Here is a 27,766-nt window from a genome sequence, read left to right as displayed (position 1 = left end):
CATGAGGTGGATGGATTTAGAGTCTGTCATACAGAGTGAAGTAAGTCAGGAAAAGAAAAACAAATACCATATGCTAACACATATATATGGAATCAGAAAAAGAAATGGTTCTGAAGAACCTAGGGGCAGGACGGGAATAAAGATGCAGATATAGAGAATGGACCTGATGACACGAGGACGGGGAATGGTAAGCTGAGACAAAGTGAGAGAGTGGCAGTGACATATATACACTACCAAATGTAAAACCGATAGCTAGTGGGAAGCAGCCGCATAGCACAGGGAAATCAGCTCAGTGCTTTGTGACCACCTAGAGGGGTGGGATAGGGATGGGGGGAGGGAGACACAAGAGGGAGGGGATATGGGGATATATGTATACATATAGCTGATTCACTTTGTTATACAGCAGCAACTAACACAACATTTTAAGCAATTATACTTCAATAAAGATGTTAAAAAGAAAACTGCAATAACAACAAAAAAGGGTAAGTTTGAAAAATAATAATACAGGAGAAAATCTGTAAGATGTAGGGCTTGGTGAAGAGTTCTTAAACATGACACCAACAGCATGAAAATAAATAAATAAAAAATAAACTGGACCTCATCAAAAGTGAAAATCATTGACCTTCGAAAGATACTGTTAAAGGATAAAAGGCAAGCTACAGAATAGAAGAAAATATTTGCAAACCACATGTCTGACCAAAGACCTATACCTAGAAAACTCTCAAAATTCAACATTAGAAAAACAGAAAATGGGCAAAAGAAATGAAGAAACATTTTCTTAAAGAGAAAAAATGGATGACGAACATATGAAATTATGTGCAACATCATTAGCCATTAGGGAAATGTAAATTAAAAACCATGATTAGACATTCATAGCAGAACAGCTAAAATAAAAAATAATACCAAATGTTCATGAGAAGGAGGAAAAAATGACTCTCACAAACTGCTAATGGGAATACAAAATGGTACAGCCACTCTGCAAAATACTTTGGCCATTTCTTTTTGAAAAACTAAACACATACTTACCATTAAACCCAGCAATCACATTCCTGGGCATTTATCCCAGAGAAATGAAAACTGTTTTGTATAAAAACTGGTACACAACTGTTCACAACAGCTTTATTTGTGATAGCCAAAAACTAGAAATAATCAAAATATCCCTCAATGAGTAAATAGCTGTATGAACTGTGGTACATAAATACCATGGAATATGACGACTCAGTAATGAAAAGGAACAAATTGCTACATGCAACAACTTGGAGGATCAAGAGAGTTATGCTGAGTGAAAAAAGCAAATTCCCAAAAGTCATAACCTGTATGATTGCATCACAATGGCAAAATTATAGACATGGAGAATAGTTTAGTGGTTGCCATGGCTTAGGGATGGTGGAAATAGGAAGGGGAGTGTTGTGTGTGCAGTGGACGTGGGGAGCTGGGTGTAATTTATAAAAGAATAGCATGATGGAGAAGTCTGTGATGATGAAATAATTCTGTATCTTGACTGTAGTGGTGGTTACACAGATCTCCAAATGTACTAAAATGGTACAGAATTATACACACACTGTACCAAGTCAAATTCCTGGTTTTGATATTGTACTGTAATTATTTAAGATGTAGGCACTGGGAGAAAACTGGATATAGAGTACATGTGGACCTCTCTGTACTACTTTTGCAACTTCAAGTTGCAATCTATAATTATTTCGAAATAAAAAGTTAAAAACACAACTATTAAATGATATGCTATAAATTTCTAAAAAATTTCTTGGGGGGAAACAAATACCCATCTACTAAATCTGTGTGACTTGAAGAAAATACGTCAATTTGCTCTGTATTTTTTTTTTTGGTTTTGGAGGGAAATAGGTTTTTGAAAACACCCTGCTGGTGTTTACAGTTGAGAAATTATATTATTACACTATTGGTCTAAATAAAAGTAGACTGCATTGCTTATGCAAAGGCATTAAACAGTTAAAATATTTAAAATACATCTAGATTTGACTGCACATTGTCTTCCTTCAGAGATTAAATTGATTCCATAGTTAACTGTGGCTAAATCTAAATACTTATAAACTTAATTCTAAGAAATACATCTCTTCAAGCTACTTCACACACTAAGATTCCTTTTTTTGATATGTAAAACATCTGCAATACCAACAAAAAGGGAAGTAGAATGAACTAAAGGCCATTTAAAATGAAACAATTCCTCAAATACAAAGCTTATATAGTTCTATGTGTATACTTGAGACATTTCAATACCAGTAAAAAACATACAAACACACACATCCTTCAGCAAGCCAATATTTTAATACACAATATTAACTGCTATATAAAAAGTGCTTTCACGATCTGTTACCACCTAAAATAATACATCTTATAAGTTTCAAAAATGTGTTCTTTGACTTCTAACCTCTGCTCTTCTTTAGAATTACCTGTGAGGGGGAGAAAATGAAGATTCATATTATACCTATGCCAAATAAAACACAATTCCTCAAAAAAAGTTGAAAAGTCCTATGTGTATAGTATGCAAGTCTCTGAATTTATAAAACCCAATTTGGAATGTGATTAGGGAATCTTTTGCCTTATAAACGGTTTTAGACTTCTCTAAAATAGTGTAATTCTCTCAAAGAATGTGAAACATGCCTAGATTCTCAAAATCTGGTTTTATAATAGTCACTTCTAGATGTTAATTTCTTCAACTGTGCCAAAAGTGTACAGATTAATGGCTCCCAACTTGAGGTTTATAGACAATTTAGCAATTCGGGGAGTTAAGGAATGTTCCAAAACTTGAAAATCCTATTATGAATCAGGCATTTAACAACTATAAAGCAATACAAATCCACTGCAACACCAAATTTCTTGTATTTAGGCTGGAATTATATCAGAGACCAAGACTAGTCATCTCAAGCTGAAAAGCTTGTTAGGTAGATAATTTTTAAGATAATTTTTAATCTCATTTTAAACAAAATGAGATCTTAAGTTGTAAAAGACAAGGAACATTAGAGACCAGAATATATCCAAAAATATTGTAAAGAACTTACCTACTTTTAGGTAAGTACACATATAAATTCATTAATAAAAACAAACCAACCCTAAATTTAAGACACACACATACACTCTTCAAGTTCTTAAGCCTTGCTTTACCTGCAGAAAGCACTTATATCAACTTTAATAGTACAGAAACTTGTTGAAATGTTTATAGTTGTAAGAGAATTTAAAGCCCCTTAAAAAATGCCACGGCATGCCCATTTCTAGGCTTCCACAGAAGTCACCAAATAGGTTTATACCCTAGGCCAGTACTTCTCTGTTCTACAAGAAGTTAGTATAGGGACTGCAAAAGAATACTATGTACTCAAATGAATTTACAAAATTCTAAGTATATTATACACCCAAATTTACAAAATACTAAATTAAACAGAGTTCAACAAATTACTGGTATATTTCTCATAAACTTTCATAACTTTACATATCTATAGTTATATAAAGACGTTACCGTTGTGGGAAGTTGGATAAAAGGTACAGTGGAACTCTACACTATTTTTGCACCTTCTGTGAGTCTATAATTATTTCAAAAATATTAAATGTTAAACAAAAAAAGCCTATAAAGAGGTAAACTGTCAAAAATAAGTCTCTCTCACACATCATCCTCCAGTCAACCATGTGCCAATTTCTTGCATATTCTTACAGAAACAAGCTCTCTATACGTAACATTATGACTATTCAAGGAGGTATAGTATGTTAGGTTATATAAACTTATCTGACCCCAGAAGCCTTTTATATTGGGGCATCTATTAACATCAAGTGAAAATAATCTTGGGAACATATATGGAAAAAACTCTGGAACATATGGAAAAAATCTTGGGAACATATATGGAAAAGACATCATACTATTACATTATACAGAAATATCAGTAAGAAGCAATCTTCTCTGCTTATATAAGCAATATGATTCAGAAGTCACTCAAATCTCAAAACAAATGTAGAAAAATCATTAGGTAAACTTAAAATGATCAAGAAGAAAATTTTGATAAATTTCAAGGTAATAAACCTTCTCAGCTATATATACGCTACTACATATCCTACAGATTAGCAGTCAAACACTTATTTTCCCCTAAATGGCAATAAGGCAATGGCCATGAATCTTTCCATCAGAAATCCATAATATACATAATAAAAAAAACCATAACTCTGTAATTAAAACCCGTGAAAAGCCAAGCATCAACTCAGTCAACAAAACTGAATAAGGAATCTAAACCAGGCAGAGGTGACGAACTAGGTGGTGTTTTAAGGCAACTGTGCTCAAGAAAAGAAATTCAGATCTTACCTTTGCTGCAGCCAGTACATGCTCCTTTTTAATGACTCCACACTTATTCTCACAAGCATTTGTCCGAGCCTCTTCTGCTAATCGATGAACAAACAGTAAACAGTTCAGATGCACCTTTAAAAGAGAAAATGCAAAAGGATTTTTAAGCTCAAACACTGATGTTTTGAAATAATGACTTTTAAAAAGAATATCCCCAGGCTTCCCTGGTGGCACAGTGGTTAAGAATCCACCTGCCAATGTAGGGGACACGGGTTCGAGCCCTGGTCTGGGAAGATCCCACATGCCGCAGAGCAACAAAGCCTGTGAGCCATGACTACTGAGCCTGCACGCTAGAGCCCACGAGCCACAACTACTGAGCCCACGCACTGCATCTACTGAAGCCCACGTGCTCTAGAGACCGTGTTCCGCAACAAGCCACCGCAATGAGGAGCCCACGTACCGCAACAAAGAGTAGCCCCCGCTCGCAGCAACTAGAGAAAGCCGCGCGCAGCTATGAAGACCCAACACAGCCAAAAATAATAAATAAGTAAAAATAAACAAATTTATAAGAAAAATAAAAAGAATATCCCCAATTTTAATGCTGTACTATTTACTACTGCGATTACATCAATTAACCTTTATTTAAAGTAACAGAATTCACTTTAATATATGTCCATCTTAAGATTCCATAAAAAGAGACTTAGTTATTACAATACATGAAACAAGTCTATGTAAAGCTGACCAAAGGCCATAGACAATAACATTACTCTAAAGGATCATTATATCAAAACATAGGTAGGTCTCTATTAAGAAAAAATATTCCTGTTTCCCATTCCAACTAAATTTAAGTTTCTAATGTAATTTAAAATTTCCCCCAAATTAAAAAAACATAGCAAATATTGTATTTAAAGCTAGTCATCTCATTCTACAATCCAAGGTATAAAGATTTTGTAACCAGATATTTAATTTGAAATATCTAATTAAAAACATGTTAAGAATTGAAATTTTAAAACTTTATTGCATTTATATACAAAGGTCAAGTTACTTGGCTTCCAACATCAAAATAATCGTATCTACTACTAATAATCTTAAAATTTCTTAAAAAGTAGCCTTAAACTACATAAAATAAGCAGACAACACAAAATTCCAAAGTCCACAAAGAACTGTAGTTATATAAGATATTAGCATTGTGGGAAGCTGCAAAAAAGGTAAGGGGAATTCTCTACTATTTTTGCCACTTCTTGTGAACAAATAGGTATTTCAAAATACAAAGCAAAAAGTCTGCAAAAGGATAGACTGACAAAAGTAAGTCGCTCTTCCACATCATCCCCCAGTAAACTATGGTTGCCAGCTTCTTGCATATTCTTATAGAAACAACTTCTACATATTAGCAAAACATATACATATACCATAATATATATGTACATATATCATTATTTAACCTCACTATTTCAATATGTACATTTTGCTAAATATTTTACTCAAAATTCACTACCCTAACACAAAAGGGCTACTCATTCTATATGCATATATATATAGCTTGAAAACAGTCAAAGTAGAGCTCGAACCCAAGCAACAGAGAATGTAAAGTGAGTTGCAGTCCTATCTCATTTCTCCCTCTAGCATCACATCTACTGCTCTTTTATTTAAATTACTGGTAACATCTCTATCCATTGCTTCTGCCATGTGCCTGAATTCACTACCAATCTAGGTCCAATTAGATAGTCTCTTTAACATATAATTTATTTGATAATTTATATAATAGTACACACTCTTTGCAGTGAGAATTAATTAATACATAACACTTGGCAGAAGCAAGAAACTAAAATCCTGCAGACTATGGAATGAAAACCACATTCACAGAAAGAGAGACAAAATGAAAAGGGAGAGGGCTATGTACCACATGAAGGAACAAGATAAAACCCCAGAAAAACAATTAAATGAAGTGGAGATAGGCAACCTTCCAAAAAAGAATTCAGAATAATGATAGTGAAGATGAGCCAGGACCTCGGAAAAAGAATGAAGGAAAAGACTGAGAAGATGCAAGAAATGTTTAACAAAGGTTTAGAAGAATTAAAGAACAAACACCTAGAAGAATTAAAGAACAAACAAACAGAGATGAACACCATAACTGAAATGAAAAATACACTAGAAGGAATAAATACCAGAATAATTGAGGCAGAAGAACAGATAAGTGACCTGGAAAAAGAATGGTGGAATTCAATGTCATGGAACAGAATAAAGAAAAAAAAATGAAGACAGCCTAAGAGACCTCTGGGACAACATTAAACACACCAACATTCACACTATAGGGGTTCAAGAAGGAGAAGAGAGAGAGGAAGGACCCAAGAAAATATTTGAAGAGATTATACTGGAAAACTTCCCTAACATGGAAAAGGAAATAGTCACCCAAATCCAGGAAGCACAGAGACTCCCAGGCAGGATAAACCCAAGAAGAAACATGCTGAGACACACAGTAATCAAACTGACACAAATTAAAGACAACGAAAAATTATTAAAGGCAACAAGGGAAAAACAACAAATAATATGCAAGGGAACTCCCATAAGGTTAACAGCTGATTTCTCAGCAGAAACTCAACAAGCCAGAAGAGAGTGACACAATATATTTAAAGTGATGAAAGGGAAAAAGAAAAAGCTACAACCAAGATTACTCTACCCAGCAAGGATCTCATTCAGATTCGATGGAGAAGTTAAAAGCTTTACAGAAAAGCGAAAGCTAAGAGAATTCAGCACCACCAAACCAGCTCTATAACAAATGCTAAAGGAGCTTCTCTAAGTGGAAACACAAGAGAAGAAAAGGACCAAAAAAAAAAACCTCAAAACAATTAAGAAAATGGTAATAGGAACATACATATCAATAATTACCTTAACTATAAATGGATTAAATGCTCCAACCAAAAGACACAGGCTCGCTGAATAGATACAAAAACAAGACCCATATATATACTGTCTACAAGAGACCCACTTCAGACCTAGAGACACAAACAGACTGAAAGTGAGGTGACAGAAAAAGGTATTACATGCAAATGGAAATCAAAAGAAAGCTGGAGTAGCAATTCTCAGATAAAACAGACTTTAAAATAAAGAATGTTGCAAGAGACAAGGAAGGACACTACATAATGATCAAGAGATCAATCCAAGAAGATATAACAATTATAAATATATATGCACCCAACACAGGAGCACCTCAATACATAAGGCAACTGCTAACAGCTATAAAAGAGGAAATCGACAGTAACACAATAATAGTGGGGGACTTTAACACCTCACCTACACCAATGGACAGATCATCCAGACAGAAAATTAATAAGGAAACACAAGCTTTAAATGACACAACAGACCAACCAGATTAAATTGATATTTATAAGAATATTTATCATATTTATAATAAATAAACTGATATTTATTCCATCCAAAAACAGCACATTACACTTTCTTCTCAAGTGCACATGGAACATTCTCCAGGATACATCACATCTTGGGTCACAAATCAAGCCTCAGCAAATTTAAGAAAATTGAAATCATATCAAGCATCCTTTACGACCACCACACTATGAGATTAGAAATCAATTACAGGGGAAAAAACATAAAAAACACAAACACATGGAGACTAAACAATATGTTACTAAATAACCAACAGGTCACTAAATAAATCAAAGAGGAAATCAAAAAATACCTAGAGACAAATGACAACAAAAAGATGACGATCTAAAACCTATGGGATGCAGCAAAAGCAGTTCTAAGAGGGAAGTTTATAGCTATAGAAGCCTACCTCAGGAAACACGAAAATTCTCAAATAAACAATCTAACCTTATACCTAAAGGAACTAGAGAAAGAAGAACAAACAAAACCCAAAGTTAGTAGGAGGAAAGAAATTATAAAGATCAGAGCAGAAATAAATGAAATAGAAACAAAGAAAACAATAACAAAGATCAATAAAACTAAAAGCTGGTTCTTTGAGAAGATAAACAAAATTGATAAACCTTTAGCCAGACTCATCAAGAGGGAGAGGACTCAAATCAGTAAAATTAGAAATGAACAAGAAGAAGTTACAACGGACACCATGGAAATACAAAGCATCCTAAGAGACTACTGCAAGCAAATCTATGCCAATAAAATGGACAACATGGAAGAAATGGACAAATTCTTAGAAAGGTATAACCTTCCAAGATTGAACCAGGAAGAAACAGAAAATATAAACAGACCCACCACAAGTAATGAAATTGAAACTGTGATTAAATATCTTCCAACAAACAAAAGTCCAGGACCAGATGGCTTCACAGGTGAATTCTAACCAACATTTAGAGAAGAGCTAACACCCATCCTTCTCAAACTCTTCCAAAAAACTGCACAGGAAGGAAGACTCCCAGACTCATTCTACGAGGCCACCATCACCCTGATACCAAAACCAGACAAAGATACGACAAAAAAGGAAAATTACAGACCAATACCACTGATGAATATAGATGCAAAAATCCTAGCAAACAGAATCCAACAACACATTAAAAGATCATATACCATGATCAAGTGGGATTTATCCCAGAGATGCAAGAATTCTTCAATAAAAAAATCAATGTGATACACCATATTAACAAATTGAAGAATAAAAACCATATGATCATCTCAAAAGATGCAGAAAAAGCTTCTGACGAAATTCAACATCCATTTATAATAAACACTCTCCAGAAAGTGGGCATAGAGGGAACCTACCTCAACATCATAAAGGCCATATATGACAAACCCACAGCAAACATCATTCTCAACAGTGAAAAACTGAAACCATTTCCTCTAAGATCAGGAACAAGACAAGGTTGTCCACTCTCACCACAATTATTCAACATAGTTTTGGAATTTTTAACCACAGCAATCAGAGAAGAAAAAGAAATAAAAGGAACCCAAATCGGAAAAGAAGAAGTAAAGCTGTCACTGTTTGCAGATGACATGATACTATACATAGAGAATCCTAAAGATGCTACCAGAAAACTACTAGAGCTAATCAATGCATTTGGTAAAGTTGCAGGATACAAAATTAATGCACAGAAATCTCTTGCATTCCTATACACTAACAACGAAAGATCAGAAAGAGAAATTAAGGAAACAATCCCCTTCACCATTGCAACAAAAAGAATAAAATACCTAGGAATAAAGCTACCTAAGGAGGTAAAAAATCTGTCCTCAGAAAACTGTAAGACACAAATGAAAGAAATCAAAGATGACACAAACAGATGGGGAGATATACCATGTTCTTAGATTGGAAGAATCAATATTGTGAAAATGACTATACTACCCAAAGCAATCTACAGATTCGATGCAATCCTTATCAAATTACCAATGGCTTTTTTTTTTTTTTTTTTTTCACAGAACTAGAACAAAGAATCTTAAAATGTGTATGGAGACACAAAAGAGCCCGAATAGCCACAGCAATCTTGAGGGAAAAAAATGGAGGTGGAGGAATTAGACTCCCTGACTTCACACTATACTACAAAGCTACAGTAATCAAGACAATATGGTACTGAAACAAAAAGAGAAATACAGATCAAGGGAACAGGATACAAAGCCCAGAGATAAACCCACGCACCTATGGTCAACTAATCTATGACAAAGGAGGCAAGGAGATACAATGGAGAAAAAACAGTCTCTTCAATAAGTGGTGCTGGGAAAACTGGACAGCTACATGTAAAAGAATGAAATTAGAACACTCCCTAACACTATACACAAAAGTAAACTCAAAATGGATTAAAGACCTAAATGTAAGACCAGACACTATAAAACTCTTAGAGGAGGGCTTCCCTGGTGGCGCAGTGGTTGAGAGTCCGCCTGCCGATGCAGGGGACACGGGTTTGTGCCCCAGTCTGGGAAGATCCCACGTGCCGCGGAGCAGATGGGCCCATGTGCCATGGCCGCTGAGCCTGCGCGTCCGGAGCCTGTACTCCACAACGGGAGAGGCCACAGAAGTGAGAGGCCCGCAAACCGGAAAGAAAAAAGAAAAAAACTCTTAGAGGAAACCATAGGAAGAACACCCTTTGACATAAATCAAAGCAAGATCTTTTCTGACCCACCTCCTAGAGTAATGGAAATCAAAACAATAACAAACAAATGGGACCTAATGAAACTTAAAAGCTTTTGCACAGCAAAGGAAACTATAAACAAGATGAAAAGACAACCCTCAGAATGGGAGAAAATACTTGCAAACGAATCAACGGCCAAAGGATTAATCTCCAAAATATATAAACAGCTCATGCAGCTCAATATTAAAAAAACCAGCAACCCAATCAAAAAATGGGCAGTAGGGCTTCCCTGGTGGCACAGTGGTTGAGAGTCCGCCTGCCGATGCAGGGGACACGGGTTCGTGCCCCGGTCTGGGAAGATCCCACATGCCACGGAGCAGCTGGGCCCGCGAGCCATGGCCACTGAGCCTGCACGTCCGGAACCTGTGCTCCACAACGGGAGAGGCCACAACAGTGAGAGGCCCGCGTACCGCAAAAAAATTAAAAAAAGTTTTAAAATGGGCAGTAGACCTAAATAGACATCTCTCCAAAGAAGAGAAACAGATGGCCAAGAGGCACATGAAAAGATGCTCAACATCACTAATTATTAGAGAAATGCAAATCAAAACCACAATGAGGTATCACCTCACACCAGTTAGAATGGGCATCATCAGAAAATCTACAAACAACAAATGTTGGAGAGGGTGTAAAGAAAAGGGAACCCTCTTGCATTGTTGGTGGGAATGCAAATTGATACAGCCACTATGGAGAACAGTATGGAGGTTTCGTAAAAACTAAAAATAGAATTACGATATGACCGAGCAATCTCACTACTGGGCATATACCCAGAGAAAATCATAATTCAAAAAGACACATGCACCCCAATGTTCACTGCAGCACTGTTTAAAACAGACAGGTCATGGAAGCAACCTAAATGCCACCAACAGACGAATGGATAAAGAAGATGTGGTACATATATACAATGGAATACTACCCAGCCATCAAAGGGAACGAAACTGGGTCATCTGTGGAGACGTGGATGGAACTAGAGACTGTCATACAGAATGAGGTAAGCCAGAAAGAGAAGAACAAATACTGTATATTAACGCATATATTTGGAACCTAGAAAAATAGTACAGATGAACCAGTTTCCAAGGCAGAAATAGAGACAGATGTAGAGAACAAATGTATGGACACCAAGGGGGGAAAGCGGGGGTGGGGATGAATTGGGAGATTGGGATTGATATATATACACTAATATGTATAAAACTGATAGCTAATAAGAACTTGCTGTATAAAAAAATAAAATTAAAGAAAAACACACAATACTTAACTCTCCCCAACAGTTCACCAAATGTTTAATAACTAATAAATTTGGTGCTTTAAATTATTATGCAGAAATCTTTAGTGGATTGTTATAGATGTTTAAGAATATTTTAGTGATATTTGGGGCAAGCAGAGGAATTTGGGGATTTAAATTTAACATGACAAAGAACCTATGGAAGAAGATATTCTTTTGGTACTTTTTTGATGCACTGTCTTGTTTAATTCTCACAAGAACTCTGAGCTAAATCACCCAATCCTGATTCTTTACATTATACCATGTCATTCAAAATTTCTTTAAACTTCCAATGATATACCATTTCCTTCTGCAACAAAAGTACTCCATAACATGGCTCAATTTCCTCCGTTAATCTGTATTTTCTACTTCTAAAGCTAAATATCTTCCAGATGCCTCATGAAAAATTCCAAATTCCTTAATACTAAACCCCACTTGACTAGGCTTTTCTAATTTCATCTCTCACCTTTCCCAACTTTCAGTTCTATACTAGGTCTTTCGAACTTCTTTCAGTATTCAAATACAAGTTTGCCTACAGCCATGCTACTGGTTTACAGACTTCTCTAAAAAGCCCAATTCCTCCCAATATGTAAGGTTATATAGATCCATGGCACCCTGAACTTATCACTACACATACTACATACACTAGGCAGCAATTTCTCACCTGTCTTCTTCAATGTACTATAAGGGCTAAACCATGTCTATCTTCCCAGACATTATATCCCCAGTGACCTTTAGCCCATGGCCCAATATGAAGTAGGTAGTCAATTATTACTGCATGAACAGAAGATCCATCCATACCTCCCCAAATTAGGCAAAAAAATTTTTTAGCCAATCCCAAATAAACCACACTCTGTTTTGAGGCTTGAGTCCTTTACTCTTCATGGGCATGAACCATAGATACTGAATTAATATTACTTTTTTTTAATGTCAGAATTTTTTTTTAAACAACTTATTTATCTGTAATAAAACAGTTAATTGAGTGGTGTCACTCAAGGGCACTAAGGTTTAAATTAAAAGGGTCAGAACAAAAGCAAATTTTATGGTTTAAGCTAGACATTCAATCCTGAAAGCCATTCCATCAAGAACTTACACTTTGGAAAAATAAAAAATCAGCTTGCTTGAAAGGTAAACCAAAAGATAATTTACAAAGAGGTATCCATTTGACAGTCTCAGGTGACCAAAAGACTGGGCCAGCCTGACTTCCTCCCCACTTCCTCACAGCACTTCTGAGTTTTACATAAACTGTAAGTACCCAGATATTTGCACAATATTCCTTAGTGATAAATCTAAAAACTGAGTCACAAGAAAGCCGAACAATGTGAGATTAACGTACACTCATCAGTATTGGCCCTGGTGATATACAATCAAATAAGTCATAAAATAAAACAACAATAAAAAGCCAGTGCAGAAGAATATGAAGTAACACAAGGAGGTTATAAGTAAAATGTTAGAAATATCAATCCACATATAGTCATCATCACTCCCAACTTTAATTGTACACTCAGAATGTTCAAGGTATTATGCTAAACACCAGGAATACAATAAGTTCCCAATTCAAAGTTCCCAGTCCCATGGGAGAATGAAACCTAATTAAAGACAAATGTGTGACAGTAGATGATACTGGAAGGTAAGGTTGATGCTTTCTAAGACCATGAAAGAAGGCTTCACCGAATAATAGGCATTTGAACTGAATTTTGAAATAACTGAAGTATGAGAAGCGGAGTGGAGTGAGGACATCTTCAAACAGAAGAAATATCTTATGCAAAGACATCATAAAAGTATATTAGTTCTGTGTTAAAGATAATGGAAGACACAAAAGGAGATATGTGTGGTCCCTTCGCCTCAAGAAGCTGCATACCGCACTGGGAGACAACACTGACATATAAAACTTAGAGAATAGTGTCAGGGTCCTAGTAGCTAAACTGTATGATGTGCACTCTTACGGCTATCAAAGTTCAGGAAAAAAAACAGACTACCTTAATTGTAGAGAAGTTTATGGATAATGTGGGGCACCTGCTGAGTAAGATAATTAAGTACCAATGGCAAGCAGAAAACCATAAGTAAAGAAACCAGAGTGATGCATGGCATATACAAGATGGTGAAGGAGAAATAATGAAAGCCAAAGACAAGCATACAATCTAGTAATAGACGGTAGCATAAAGAACTTCCATTCCCCTACCACTGCAAATGCTTAGAATCTCACCTCCCCTTCTTTCCTGTACCACCTGGATCCCACTCCACAATAGAGTCCTCCTGTCCAGGCATCACTTGGGGCAGGCAAGTGTGGATGTGGGAGGAATCTGACTACTTGAGAAATTTCTGTCCAACAATCTACACGAGCTGGTAGTCTCCTAGATTCTAGAGCAGGTACATTTCCTCCCCCCTCCATTTATTGAGAGAACCCCAGCACCAGTGAAAACTTCAGAATAAATTACCTAAAATTCTTTTGAAAATCAATTTCACTTTAATACAGTTCACTTGTGCCACCTTAATCACCACCTTGGGGGAAGGAGGGTAATAAAACAGTATATATTTTCTTTTCTTATAGGGTCTAAAAAAGGAACAAGAAAGGACAGGAGATATTAGAAGGGCTACTTTTCCAAGAAAAAAAAAAGTTGTTTTGGCTCAGAGAAAGGAAAAGTGAAGACAATTCTATAGTAATTTATTAAAATAGAAACCCTAAAATTAGGGGAGGCAATAGAGAGCTGGCAGAGGCTGTAGAGAAAAGAGGTGGGGCAGGGGGGAGGGGGACAATGTAGCTTAAGAAGAGATGGAATGATGTATTGTGAAGCCACCCTCCATGCCATATATCCCTATTATCCACAATTCTTTATCCTTGATCTCAGGGAAATTAGGTGCCCACCTGTAGTGTCTCCTTTACTCAAAGAGCTCTTGTAACAAACCACAGGAGGTGCCTCCTATGGTTTAAACCTAGGGAAACAGTGTTCATTCTGCTAGAGGGATATATATTCCAGGCATTCAACATAAAAACTCTTAATTTATTTCAAAACAGAAATATTACACCGTGGTTTGGTTGTGGTTATTTATCATGTGAGCATTATGCTGCAGTTACTGAGTCAGATAAACTTTTAATGGTTGGGCTTGAAAACTAAACTAACAGGTGTTCTATTTGTCTAGGAAAACGAATTCACATTTGGGAGCATACTACTTACAAATAAACTTTTGGATCAGGGTTCTTTAGTAAATAAGCTAAAGTAGAGGAAATAGGGCAATATATTTGTTTAACAACGTAAAAAGAAGGGGAAGAAAGGAAGGCAAGGAGAAAGGCACTTTTGAAAGGCATGTCAGTAATGCCTTTTACAATATTTAAATAAAAATAACCCAGCCTGAATTCCAAAACCTATTTTTTTAAAATGTATCTTTCGAACCTTTGCAAGTTACACTAAGCACAGTACCAGACTGTGCTCCTTAATAGCGATATTGAAAAACTATAAACAGGAACTTAACGTTAGTTTTCTCCTTAAATTGATGTGGCTAATAGCCTCCTGTAAAAAAAGGTCAGGATATCTACATTTCAGAGGGCCCCAAAACAACTCAGCATCAGGAATACTAACTGATATGCCAGGCCGGGGCAAACCCGCCCAGGTGTTGCTGCGAACACCTCAAACGTAGGCCTGAAAGCTAGATTGGCTGGGGGCGGCAAAATAAAGGCTGGGGGTTATTTCCCCTGTCTCCGCCCCACTTCCAGTCCTAGAAGGGACAAAATCTCACCAGTAGGTCGCTATTTGTCTCCAGACGGAGGTGAGGCTTCCGTTGCTTGAAGACGCGCTTTAGAAAACCGCGGGGAGCCTTCCGCTTTATCAGCTTCTTCTGCGAGACTGTGGTCGAGAGCGCCATCCTCTCCCTCCGGCTCGGGCACCAGCCGCCTAAGCTTCCTAGGTCCTCCCTGCGCCGCACTGCAGCTCACGCCCGCGGGGACACCGAGAACCCCGACTCCGACGCTTCTACAGGCCCTGAGACCAGGCCAGAACGTTTGAATCCGCCGCCAATTGAGCGCGCCTGGCGCCCGGTAGTGACGTCAGCACGCTCAAGCCCCGCCCCTCCCGCGGCGCCTGGCTGTTGATGGAACACACCCTCGGTGGGCGCACCGTGACGTCATAGACGGGCGAACATTGCGGCTTTAGCCTTTAGCACCAGCTCTTTGAAACAATTTCTCCAGTGTTCGATAGAGACGTTGGGAAATTGTGGAAAATGTTGGTATGCCAAAGCAGCCACACTTACTGTCCCAGCTTTCATTCTCTACTGAGCCTAATACCAATGAAAGAAAAAGTAGGTGAATAGAAAGAACTCTATGATGTTTCATCAGGATTCTTGAAGAAACAATGGCTTCCTAGCAAGGCATGATTTTCTGATATTAATAGCTAACGTTTTTCACTTTTACGTAATTTTATGTTATCTTATCTGAGGTCTTTTCATGATTCAAGGTTTTCTTTACAAATGCTGCTCCCTTTAATTTTAAGGCCCCTACATTTAACCTTGCAGTAACTTCTGTTGTAGTTTAAATGCTACCTCATTGAATCCTTCTTTCCAAGCAATTAACTCTTCCATCTTCTGTGCTGTCCCTGTATGTGGTTCTCAGACGTCATCGTGCATCACCTGAAGCACCACCCCTTGGTTTCTTGGTTCAGTAGGTCTCAATGGGACTTGAGAATTTGCATTTCTAACAAGTACTCAAGACATGTTGGAACACTGTTAGTCTGACCACTCTGATATCACTGTGATGTTATGTGTAATTACCTCTAATACTAATGCTGTAGAAGTTGTTGTGTTGTGCTTTCAATATCCACATAGATGCTTCTATCTGGCCTCCCACTTTCAAGATCTCCTCTCTGCCAATAATCTTATCTTTCATCCTATGAGCCATTTACATCTGTGGTCATACACTAGGCCTTGTCATTACTAATACCCTTCCATATTCTCAATTCAGTTGTCTTACTCTTCAACCTTATCTCTGGAACTCACTTCCTCCAGTATCCCCACTTCAACAATTCTTACATGTTACTGGATCACTGTCCTCTCTGTCTCTACCATGTCCCTAACCTTAATCTATTTTTTATTCTCCTTCCTGTGGTCTATTGTACATAACCATAATATCCTCTTGCATTTATCCTTAACTCTCTAGCCAGGCTCTTTTTTTCCCTCATACTCAATTGACAAAAACCCAACCCTGCTTATGTTAAAATCTCAATCCATTCTGTATTTGCATCTGTGCATTGATGTTGTCTTAAGAAAAACTTGCAAGTTTGTGTCTGGTCTCAAGGTAAATACATGACCATTTTATTGAGCCTCCGAGTACAGCCTGCAGTCTTTTGCTATTTCTAAAGTCCATTCATTCACCCATTCTCTTCTTCAAGTCTCCCTACACTCCCTACCCCATCCTAACCCTCAGTTGGTGACATTTTTTTAATAACAAAATAGAAGCACCCCATAGAGACTTTCCACATGCTCCCAACACCACATCACTCTCCATCTGCTCCCATGGAAGAACCATCTATCTAAGGCCAACTAATCCACTTGTGCCCTAGATCCCAGTTCACTCCCTTTCTTAAGGACATCCTCTGGCAATTCTCCCCTATTTTGCTTCATGAATTTTCCTTCTTTGCTGAATTTTCTTTTCATCTACACAAACACATGCTATAATATCTCCAACCTTTTGAAAACTCTTTCTGGATCTTATATTTAGCAACTTCCTTCTCATTTTTTTTCACAGAAACACTAGAAAGGATTGGCTAAATTTTATGTCTCCAATTCCTTTCCTCCCATTCTCTCTTGAAGCCACTGCAATCAGACTTTAGTACCTATCTCTCCAGCAAAATTATTTTGGTTAACATGATCAATAACACTTTTAAATCCAGTGGTCATTTCTCAGGCTTCAGTTTATTTGACTAACCAGGAATATTTGTTGGGTTTTATGATTCTTTCCCCCAAGAAACATTTTCTTTAATTGGATGCTATTCTCTTTTGGTTTTCCTCCTACCTGACGGCCTTTTAGTCTCCTTTTCTGGTTTCTTTGTGTTCTTTATCTCTAAATCCTGGAGTATCCCAAGACTTAGTCCTCAGATTTCTTCTCTTCTCTATCTACACTCATTCCCTCTATGACCTCCATCAAGTACCATGGCTTTAAGAACCAAATGTACATCTCCAGTTGATTCTCTTCCCTAATCAGACATGTATATCCAATTCTTCATTGAACTGGAATTTTTTAAGGTCATCTTAAATTTAACACATTCAAAATTAGCTCTTGATACACCCCTGTACCCCCAAACTGATTCTCCCACCATCTTCCCAGTCTCAGCTGATAACACTTTCATCTTTTCAATTACTCAAGCCAAAATCTTGGAGTCAACCTTGGCTCCTCACTTTCTTTCCCCCCATATTCAATTTTTCAGCAAATTCTGTCCCTTCTACTTGCAGTATCTTATCACTTTTGGCCAAGCCACCATCATCTCTCACTTGGATTATTGTGCAACACCCTCCTGTGTCTCAGCCTGTTTCTATTTATCCTCAACAGAAGAGCCAAATTTAACTCAGATTATGCCACTCTTCTCCCCAATCCCCTTCCATTTCCCTCAAAATAAAAGTCCCTACAATTACTTATGAAGCATTATCTGTCCCCTAAATGCAAAGAAACCTATGAATATACAGTTAACTCTTTGACCTGATCTCCCACAATTCAGCAGCTCACTCTCTTCCAGCTATATTAGACTCCTTGATTGCTCTCAGACATACCTGAAATCCAACAGATATGCCAACCACTCTCCCATCAGGTGTTTACACTTACTATTCCCTCTGCCAAGAATATTTTTCGCCATTCATCTTCATAAGCGTCTCCATCATCTTTTTCAGGTCTCTGTCAGTATCACAAAGATCTTCTATTTAAAATAGGAACTCCACACAGATGTACTTAGAAATACACATGTGTACACACATACCTGGATCCAGTACTGTGCAGAAACTGACATATGTTCCCAGCTCTTGTGTTCAGTGACGTTACATCAGTAGCTAGAAATTGGTCATGGTAGAAGTATTTATGCCATGGGAACTGGCAGATTTTGTTTTTTTCTGGAAAGCAAGTGGTTAAACATTTACCAACATAACACTGCACATATCCCTGTCAACCTGAACATCCTAACACTTTCAGTGGGTTATTTTTCTCTGTGGCACTTTTCACTCTCTAATATTAGCTCCTGCATATAGAAAAACGTTATTGTAGCTCTATCTATATAATAGAAATAATCGGAGACAACGTTCATAAAGGGGGGAATGGAAACACATATTGTCATATGTATGCTTCCTATTGCTATTATCACAAACTTAATAGCTTAAAACAAAGCAAATGTATCATCTTACAGTTCTGCAGATCAGAAATCCTAAAATCAAGGTGTCAGCCTTCCTCCTAGAGGCTCTAAGGGAGAATCTGTTTCCTTGCCTTTTCCCCCTTCTAGAGGCCACTTCCATTCTTTGACTCAAGGCCCCTTCCCTCATCTTCAAAGCATATCGCTCTACCCTCTGTTTCTATCAGCACATCTTTTTCTGACTCTGATCCTCCTGACTTCTTCTAAGAGCCCTTGTTATTACATTGGGCCTACCCAGATAATCCAGGATAATCTTCCCATTTTAAGATTCTTAATCAAATCTTCATATTCTCTTATTCTCTAATTAACATTTTCAGATGCTAGAGATTAGGGCACTGACATCTTGGGGGAGAAGGGCATTATTCTGCCTACCACAGGCTCTTTTCCTGGACTTAATTCTAGAGTAGGGCTCTTCAGTAGAAATTTCTTCAGTGATGGATGTTTTTATCTTCTCTGTCCAATATAGTAACATGTGGCTGTTGAGCGTCTGAAATATGGCTAGTGTGACTAACAATACTGGCTAGTGTGACTAACAATCAGGGTAAGTCATTGCCTCTAGAAATGGAGGGAAAGATTAAGTGATGGGGCTTTAGCTATTCCTATTTCTTAAAACAAACAAACAAGGTACTTGCAAAGATTGAAACAAGTAGGACAAAATATGAAAAGCCATCTAATCTCAGTGGTGAGGACATATTCTTGTACGTTTAAAATTTGATAAATTTTTAAATTCATACATGTGTATAAAGCTGTAGGTACATAGATTTTTATGGCAGCATTGGCTGTAATTGCAAAAAAAAAGTAGAATCAATCTGAACATCCATAAATAGAGAAATTATTAAGCAAACTATAGTATTGAATACATCATACCCAGGAGAGCTATCAAAGTATAAACCTATATGAACATGTGTTTGATTGCATTGATTGCCCCAATTCTTTACTCTTCCCATCAAAGGCAGGGCATTCTGCCCCACTCTTTGACTCTGAGCTAGACACAATACTCACACTGGCCACTGAAATGTTATCAAACAGAACACAACCAGAGATGAGAAAAGTTCTTGTGCGTTGGGACTCGCTCTCTTGCTGGTCTTTGCTCTTTCCCCAGAACTATGAGAACATCCCTGGGCTAGCTTGCTAATGTGAGGAACACCTGGAGGAGAGCTGAGTCATCACTATGCTGACCATCCTATACCAACCAGGCGCCTCACAGCCTCCAGCTGACTAGAGATAGATGTCTGAGAGAATCCTACTGTGATCAGCCAAACTAAACCCAGATCAGTAAAAATGCGTAGCCGACCATAGACTTGTGAGACAAAATAAGTTGTTTACAACTTACTGTTTATTTACGAAAATAAACAGTAAATTACCAAGGAAAATTCTGGTTGGAAAAGGACTGTCATGGAATATTTACAATGTCATTTTCTAATCAGAATTTTTCCTGATAATGTATCTTTTTGATAAAAGAACTGAAACAATCCTCACCATTACTTCCCCTTAAATGTTTCCTTCCTTAATTGGCTCTAAAGAGAATTGTTTTGACCTAAAACAAATAGACCGCCAGATATTTCTCCAGCAAAGATGGATTTCTTTGGAAAGAGCAGAGAGTTGCAACCTGGAGTCTGCAATCGTGATGAACTACATGCAAATCCCCTCAGGGCAAGGGAAGGAGAACACTTTTATAGAGGGGGAAAAAGGAAGTTGGGAGGGCTGTAGAAAACAGAGTCCATGGCTTTTCATTGGCTGAGTCCTTGCCAGGAAAGAAGAGGATTCTTTCTTTTTCCTGTTGGGCTCTGTTTTTGTCAAAGGGCATGAGAGCTTCCTGTTCTGGTCTCCCATCTCTATTTAATTGAGGTTTCTGTTTATCATTTTTTTTTTACAGAATTGAATTTGCATTCAGTACTCCAGTTACAATTAGTATCTAGAAATTTACATTTGCTAAAAGTTTAGAGTTAGAAAACCTCAGCTTACATCAGAAACATATTTCTGTAAGGACCAGTTGCTTCCAAAATATAACATTTTAACAAGCAGTTAAAGAGAATTATTAACAGAGTTTTAAAAAGCCTAAAGCAGTTTCTTCACATTAAAAATGTAAATAAAATTTACAATTGTACAATCATAAAATTGGAAGAATCCACAAGAGATTGCTTGGTTTTGACACATGATTAATAAGTTCAAATTTTAAATCAGCATTCATTTTAGGATGTGAGTTAATATGTGCATCACTTTCACCTCTGCTCTCTATTTTATTAAAATACTATGCTATCCAGAGTAGAGCCATGATTTGCTTGCCAAACTTTTGCAAAGCAGGTACTCTCTTAGCAAACAAATAGCAGACATGCTTTTCTGTTTAGGTAAATGTTAATAATCACAGCTGGTTTGGTAATTCAGTTATTTGGCAAAGACATTATAAACTACTTGAAAAGAAACCATCTGGCTTGCAGTTGTAAAACTGAAACCAATTAAAACAGTTAAATGGCATATTGTTTTTCATTTTAATCTGTAAAAATATATTTTGCAAGTTCTAATAAGTGGTTGATTTTTCTCTATTACTTTTATAATATGAATCTGACTCTCAAATAACTTTTAAGTGCAACAAAGCTGTTTCTATAATTATTTTATTGGGACACCTGGTAAGCTAAATGATAAAGAATATAAAATATAAATGCATTGATACACATAGACACAAATAATGTAATACACAGAATTTATCTGTATCAGACCTGATAAAATAGAACAAAAGATACCACTTCACAAGAATTGATTGGTTAGGTATAGCCTACGAACCTGAAAATTCAGTTAAGGGACCATCTCTGTGAAAGAAAGAAAGGAAAGGAAGAAAGAAAAAGAGAGAGAGAGAGAGAGAAAGAAAGAAAAGAAAAAGAAAGAAAGAAAGAAAGAGAGAGAGAGAGGAAGGAAGTGAGGAAGTGAGCAAGGAAGGAAGGAAGGGAGGGAGGAAGGGAGGAAGGAAGGAAAGAAGAAAAGAAAGAGGGAAAAAGCAGAACTCAAAGATTGTAATCAGAAATATACATTTTTCCCCACCCACTCTCCCTTAAAATTTATTCAGTGATATGAGCTCTTCACTTTGCCTCTGGAATAAAGCACAAGTAATCCATGACTGTTCTTCTCACTTTCAGATAATAAAAAGAACTATGACCACTCCGGGTCTAGTTCTGTAATCAAAGCCTGGATTTGGTACTTAGAACAACCAGTCTCTTGCTATAGTCAAAGTATCTGACCACATTTAAAATTAGAGCTACTTCCAGTCCCCCAGATGGAGCTTGTAGGCCTGTTATAAGCAAGAAGCCAGTAAAGCAGGGAGGGATACTAATTTTGTATCTTTTTATCTCTGATTCTTCCCTTTAGGTGTCTCCTACACCTCCATCTTGCTAACCATGATTTTTGAATTTTCCCTCCAGAGACAATGTGAGAGGAAGGACGGCATGAGCTGGGGGCAGGAAAATTCTTACTTGACTGCCACTGTCTTAACTTGCCTTCTCTTTCTCAAGGGCTGGCAGATGTTCAAAGTCAACACTTTCTCCTCCGGGAAACTTTTATATTTGTTTGAAATGCCCTAGCCTACCCTCTCCCCATTCCAGGTGGTCTCTGATCTGCAGTTCCCCTGACTAGGGCAAATGCGCTCCATTTCACTGGTTGCTTACTTCTCTGCCATAATGAGTCTGGTGATTCACCTCCTTTTGAGGCTTGTTTGGCCTCTCATGGATGTTGCTTGTACAGTATCTAATAAAGCATCTGCTCCAGCTCTCTCTCTCTCTCTCAACCTCATACAATGTGCAGAAAACACTCAGGCATCCTTAACCCCACATACCTAATATAGTGTGACTTTTATTGCAACCAACCACTCCCTTACCCTCTTTATTTCCCTGTGACTCCCTAACTGCAGGGCCATAGCTCAGCCTTTTTGAGTAATCCTGTTAGAAATCCTCTCTCAAGATGAAGAGGGAATCATAATTTTGTTCAAAAAAATCCTTTTCACTAATCTCCTCTCCCTCTCTGCTTTCTTTACTGTTTATATTTCCAATGAGAGTAAGGGGTTTTCAGAGACAAGACATCCCTTTACAGACACTTCCTTTGAAAAATTTCATCTTGGCCTGGCATCTCACTTTAAAATCTCATAACTCATTACATTCTAATGTTTCAGTTAAATTTTCTCTTTAACATCTGGCCTCAATAGTGGTGGCTTCTTTTTTTTTTCATAATAAACCCTGGCCAGAGCAAATATTTAAATGTTGTACAGACACAATATTTCCACCTTTAAATTAGTAGTACCATTACAAATATTTGACACCTGATACAAATCATCATTTTTTCTATAATCTCTATAAGATGTTACAGAATGAGGAATAAAAGGTTAATAAAATGAAAGTGATTGGTTTCTTTTTGTAGTGGCTATTGCCACTGGTGGCCTGGTATCCCTGTCATCATCCTTTGAAAAACAGTCCCATATCTTGACCACAGAGGTTATCATGTGACCCAGGCTGGATCACTTATAATTTGCTTTAGTTGTGGCCACAGGGATTGGTCCAGGGATGGGTATATGTGGCGAGGTGAGCCAGTCAGAGTTCTTCCCAAGGATTTTTTTGATAGAGATGATAAGAATCATTCTTTCCTCCCTGATTGTGAAGCTCAAAGTCTGAGACCACAGAACTTCCCGCAGCCATGTCCCTAAAACCCAGAAAGAAGGACAGATTAGAGGCAGAGTTTCTTTTTCTTTTTTTTTTTTTGCGGTATGCGGGACTCTCACTGTTGTGGCCTCTCCCGTTGCGGAGCACAGGCTCCAGACGCGCAGGCTCAGCGGCCATGGCTCACGGGCCCAGCCACTCTGCGGCATGTGGGATCTTCCCGGACCGGGGCACGAACCCGTGTCCCCTGCATCGGCAGGCGGACTCTCAACCACTGCGCTACCAGGGAAGCCCAAGGCAGAGTTTCTGACATCCCTCAGGCTATCCTAGCTCCTGATATCTTCCTTTATGTGGTCTATCCCAGCATCTTTCCTATAAATTTCCTTTTTCACTTAAGCTAGTTTGAGAGCTGTTTCTATCCCTTTTAATCAAACACAATAGATTCTTATTTCACAAAGTGTATATGGTATCTGGGGACTTAAAGTGTTTAAACCCAAATAAATAGGATTAAGCTCAATTTTAAAGGCATAGACTACCATCAATACTAAAAGTAGTAGCTACTAAAAGTAGTAGCTACTAAAAGTAGCTACAATAATTCTAAAGGCATGGACAAAGAATAAAACTAGACGTTCCACTATTAAATGTTCAAAGGAATGAAAATGACAGTAGCAATGAAAAACAATAAGCATATTTTTCAATTTCTTGATTTTTGTGATATCTAAGTGACTGATGCTCCTGTTTCTTTTAGGTCTTTGCGGGGGATTAAAGGTCAATGTAGCAAACTCAGAAAAACTAATTAATAATTAATGAGAGCATTGTTTTCAATTATAAAATATATATAGTAGGAAGAAAAATATGTAAATGTCTTCTCAACAAAAACAAAAACATATGAGGGTGCTTCCCTGGTGGCGCAGTGGTTGAGAGTCCGCCTGCCGATGCAGGGGACACGGGTTCGTGCCCCGGTCCGGGAAGATCCCACATGCCGCAGAGCGGCTGGGCCCGTGAGCCATGGCCGCTGAGCCTGCGCGTCCGGAGCCTGTGCTCCGCAACGGGAGAGGCCACAGCAGTAAGAGGCCCGCGTACCGCAAAAAAAAAAAAAAAAAACATATGAGGACATAAAGAGCATTAATTACCTAAATCCAAATATTTTAAATATATATATCTGCTATTACCTGTTTGTTTCTCTTCTCATTCAAAAAAAGACTTGAAGTTGCAAAGGAGCAAGCACTTGTTTTCCAAACTTCCAACAATTTGAACACTTTTTCAAAGAGCCTCAAAAATACTTAAGACAGGGATTCCCTGGTGGCGCAGTGGTTGAGAGTCCGCCTGCCGATGCAGGGGACACGGGTTCGTGCCCCGGTCCGGGAAGATCCCACATGCCGCAGAGTGGCTGGGCCCGTGAGCCATGGCTGCTGGGTCTGCGCGTCCGGAGCCTGTGCTCCGCAACGGGAGAGGCCACAACAGTGAGAGGCCTGCGTACCGCAAAAAAAAAAGAAAAAAACTTAAGACATACTGTGTTCATGGAATCATCTTATGAATAATTTCTCCATTATTACTTGCTTCTGGATTCAGACACTTTTCATAGAAAGAGTAAAAGGTGAAGTCCATTTAATTCTCTCAGAATTTAGAAACATTATCACATAAGCAATATAGTTTCATATTTATATAGCAAGCTGAACTGAATTATATTTCTCATTTTGCTATTAAATGAATTTTAGATTGTGAGCCTAGAAACAGGTTCATGTAGAGTGAAGATCAAGAGTTCATAGGATGAACCTCCTAGGGTAATGGAAATAAAAACAAAAATAAAGAAATTGGACCTAATGAAACTTAAAACCTTTTGCACAGCAAAGGAAACTATAAGCAAGACAAAAAGACAACCCTCAGAATGGGAGAAAATATTTGCAAACTAATCAACAGACAAAGGATTAATCTCCAAAATATATAAACAGCTCACGCAGCTCAATATTAAAAAAACAAGCAACCCAATCAAAAAAATGGGCAGAAGACCTAAATAGACAGTTCTCCAAACAAGACATACAGATGGCCAAGAGGCATATAAAAAGATGCTCAACATCAATAATTATTAGAGAAATGCAAATCAAAACCACAATGAGGTCTCACTTCACACCAGTTAGAATGGGCATCATCAGAAAATCTACAAACAACAAATGCTGGAGTGGGTGTGGAGAAAAGGGAACCCTCTTGCACTGTTGGTGGGAATGTAAATCAATACAGCCACTATGGAGAACAGTATGGAGGTTTCGTAAAAAACTAAAAATAGAGTTACCATATGACCCAGCAATCCCACTCCTGGGCATACACCCAGAGAAAAGCATAATTCAAAAAGACACATGCACCCCAATGTTCATTGCAGCACTATTTACAATAGCCAGGACATGGAAGCAACCTAAATGCCCATCAACAGACGAATGGATAAAGATGTGGTACATATATACAATGCAATATTACTCAGCCATAAAAAGGAAGAAAACTGGGTCATTTGTAGAGATGTGGATGGACCTACAGACTGTCAGACAGAGTGAAGTAAGTCAGAAAGAGAAGAACAAATATTATATATTAACGTATATATGTGGAATCCAGAAAAATGGTACAGATGAACCGGTCTGCAAGGTAGAAATAGAGACACAGATGTAGAGAACACACGTATGGACACCAAGCAGGGGAAAGCAGGGAGGGGGGTGGTGGTGGGATGAATTGGGAGATTGAGATTGACATATATACACTAATATGTATAAAATAGATAACTAATAAGCTGCTGTATTAAAATAATAAAACAAAACTAAAAAAAAAAGAGTTCATAGGATGAGTAACTTATCTGTGATTTAGGGTGCCAAATTAATTTTATCCTAACTACTTTTCATCAGTTCATTTACTCACTCACTTACTCATCACATATTAATTGGAGTTTTTTATTTAATGAGTGTACAATAAGAAATTTTCCATGTCGTTCCATAATCACATACAGAAGATGACCAGGCAAACTCGGGATATACATTAAAATATGGGCATGGCTCCAGTGCAAGAGTGTGTGTGTGTGTGTGTGTGTGTGTGTGTGTGTGTGTGTGTCCAGGGAAAATGTAATAGGATTGCAGAGGAGGATTAACTCGGTTGACATGGGATTAGAAAATTGAAGAAAGCTACACAGAAGAAGTAACATTTGATTTGAGAAATGAATTCAATTTTCAGTTTAGGCATGAAAAGGTTATGGCTGGTGCAGTGACCAAACTGCACCAGCCATAACCTTGGTTATGGTTTTAGTGACCAAACTATTTTTGGTTTGGTTTTAGTGACCAAACTATTTTTTAGGAGTCGCTATAGTTATATTTACATAGTTAGCGGGAAGGATGCTGGATTCTGGTTGGAGGGGGATAGTTCAATGTAAATAGTAAGTATCCAGTATAGGCTGAGTGGAAGGTGGTTGCCAGCTGAGCCACTTGAAGTCTACCAGGACTTCATAAAACATGTGGGGCTTCTTAATGGAGACCTTACATTTCTTAATGCACAGTTTAATTTTTTAAATTATATTTTATGTTAATTATAAATGGATATTCTTGAAGTGCTAATTTGTCCAAATATACTGCTAAAATTAAAAAGTATTTTTATTAGACATTTATTTTAAAGTCGTTTATTTTTGGAAAGAAGACAATAGTTTGCCAGAATCTTATCATTATAAAGTAGCTTTTGTTGTTAAATAGAAAAAAAATTCCTTAAATCAAATATAATAATTTATCTTTTAAATTTACATTTTCTCTTTGCAAAGTAGAACATTCAGAACAGAAGAAACTTCAAACTCTATTGTCAAACAAACATGTATCTATTACCTTTCATATGTTTCTCATAATCCTTTTAACTATCCGAGACAATTGTCAAAGCTATTTATATTTAAACAGGGTTTTGCTTCCTCCTAGTTTGAGTTCTCCATCTATTTGATCCTAAAGTGAAATGGTGAATTTGTGACATCAAAACCCAATCTAGGACAACCATTTATTATTGTGGTCAATCAAGATTTTATGATCTCACTGTAAGAAATAAGAAAAAAATGCACAAAAGAGAGTATTTGTACAAATTGTTCGAACAGTAGT

General features: G+C 37.4%; 1 protein-coding gene across 2 annotated transcripts; it reads right to left on the bottom strand.

Annotated features, from left to right (window-relative positions):
- Positions 1-2,281: 2,281 nt before the first annotated feature.
- Positions 2,282-15,665, bottom strand: CENPW (centromere protein W). 2 transcript variants are annotated; one of them, XM_019951430.3, is made up of 3 exons: positions 15,380-15,653; positions 4,319-4,432; positions 2,282-2,426 (listed from the first exon to the last, which is right to left on the bottom strand). In XM_019951430.3, the coding sequence occupies exons 1-3, from the start codon at positions 15,503-15,505 to the stop codon at positions 2,400-2,402; spliced, it is 267 nt and encodes an 88-aa protein (XP_019806989.1). In that variant the 5' UTR covers positions 15,506-15,653; the 3' UTR covers positions 2,282-2,399. The 2 variants fall into 2 exon arrangements, with proteins under 2 accessions (XP_019806989.1, XP_019806990.1); XM_019951431.3 differs by lacking the exon at positions 2,282-2,426 and having other exon boundaries at positions 4,315-4,392; positions 15,380-15,665.
- Between the last annotated feature and the right edge of the window lie 12,101 nt (positions 15,666-27,766).

The sequence above is a fragment of the Tursiops truncatus genome, chromosome 12 (assembly GCF_011762595.2).
Source record: "Tursiops truncatus isolate mTurTru1 chromosome 12, mTurTru1.mat.Y, whole genome shotgun sequence".
Taxonomy (NCBI): domain Eukaryota; kingdom Metazoa; phylum Chordata; class Mammalia; order Artiodactyla; family Delphinidae; genus Tursiops; species Tursiops truncatus.
The sequence above is the reverse complement of the archived record's forward strand: the minus strand, read 5'-3'. Positions and strand labels throughout refer to the sequence as shown.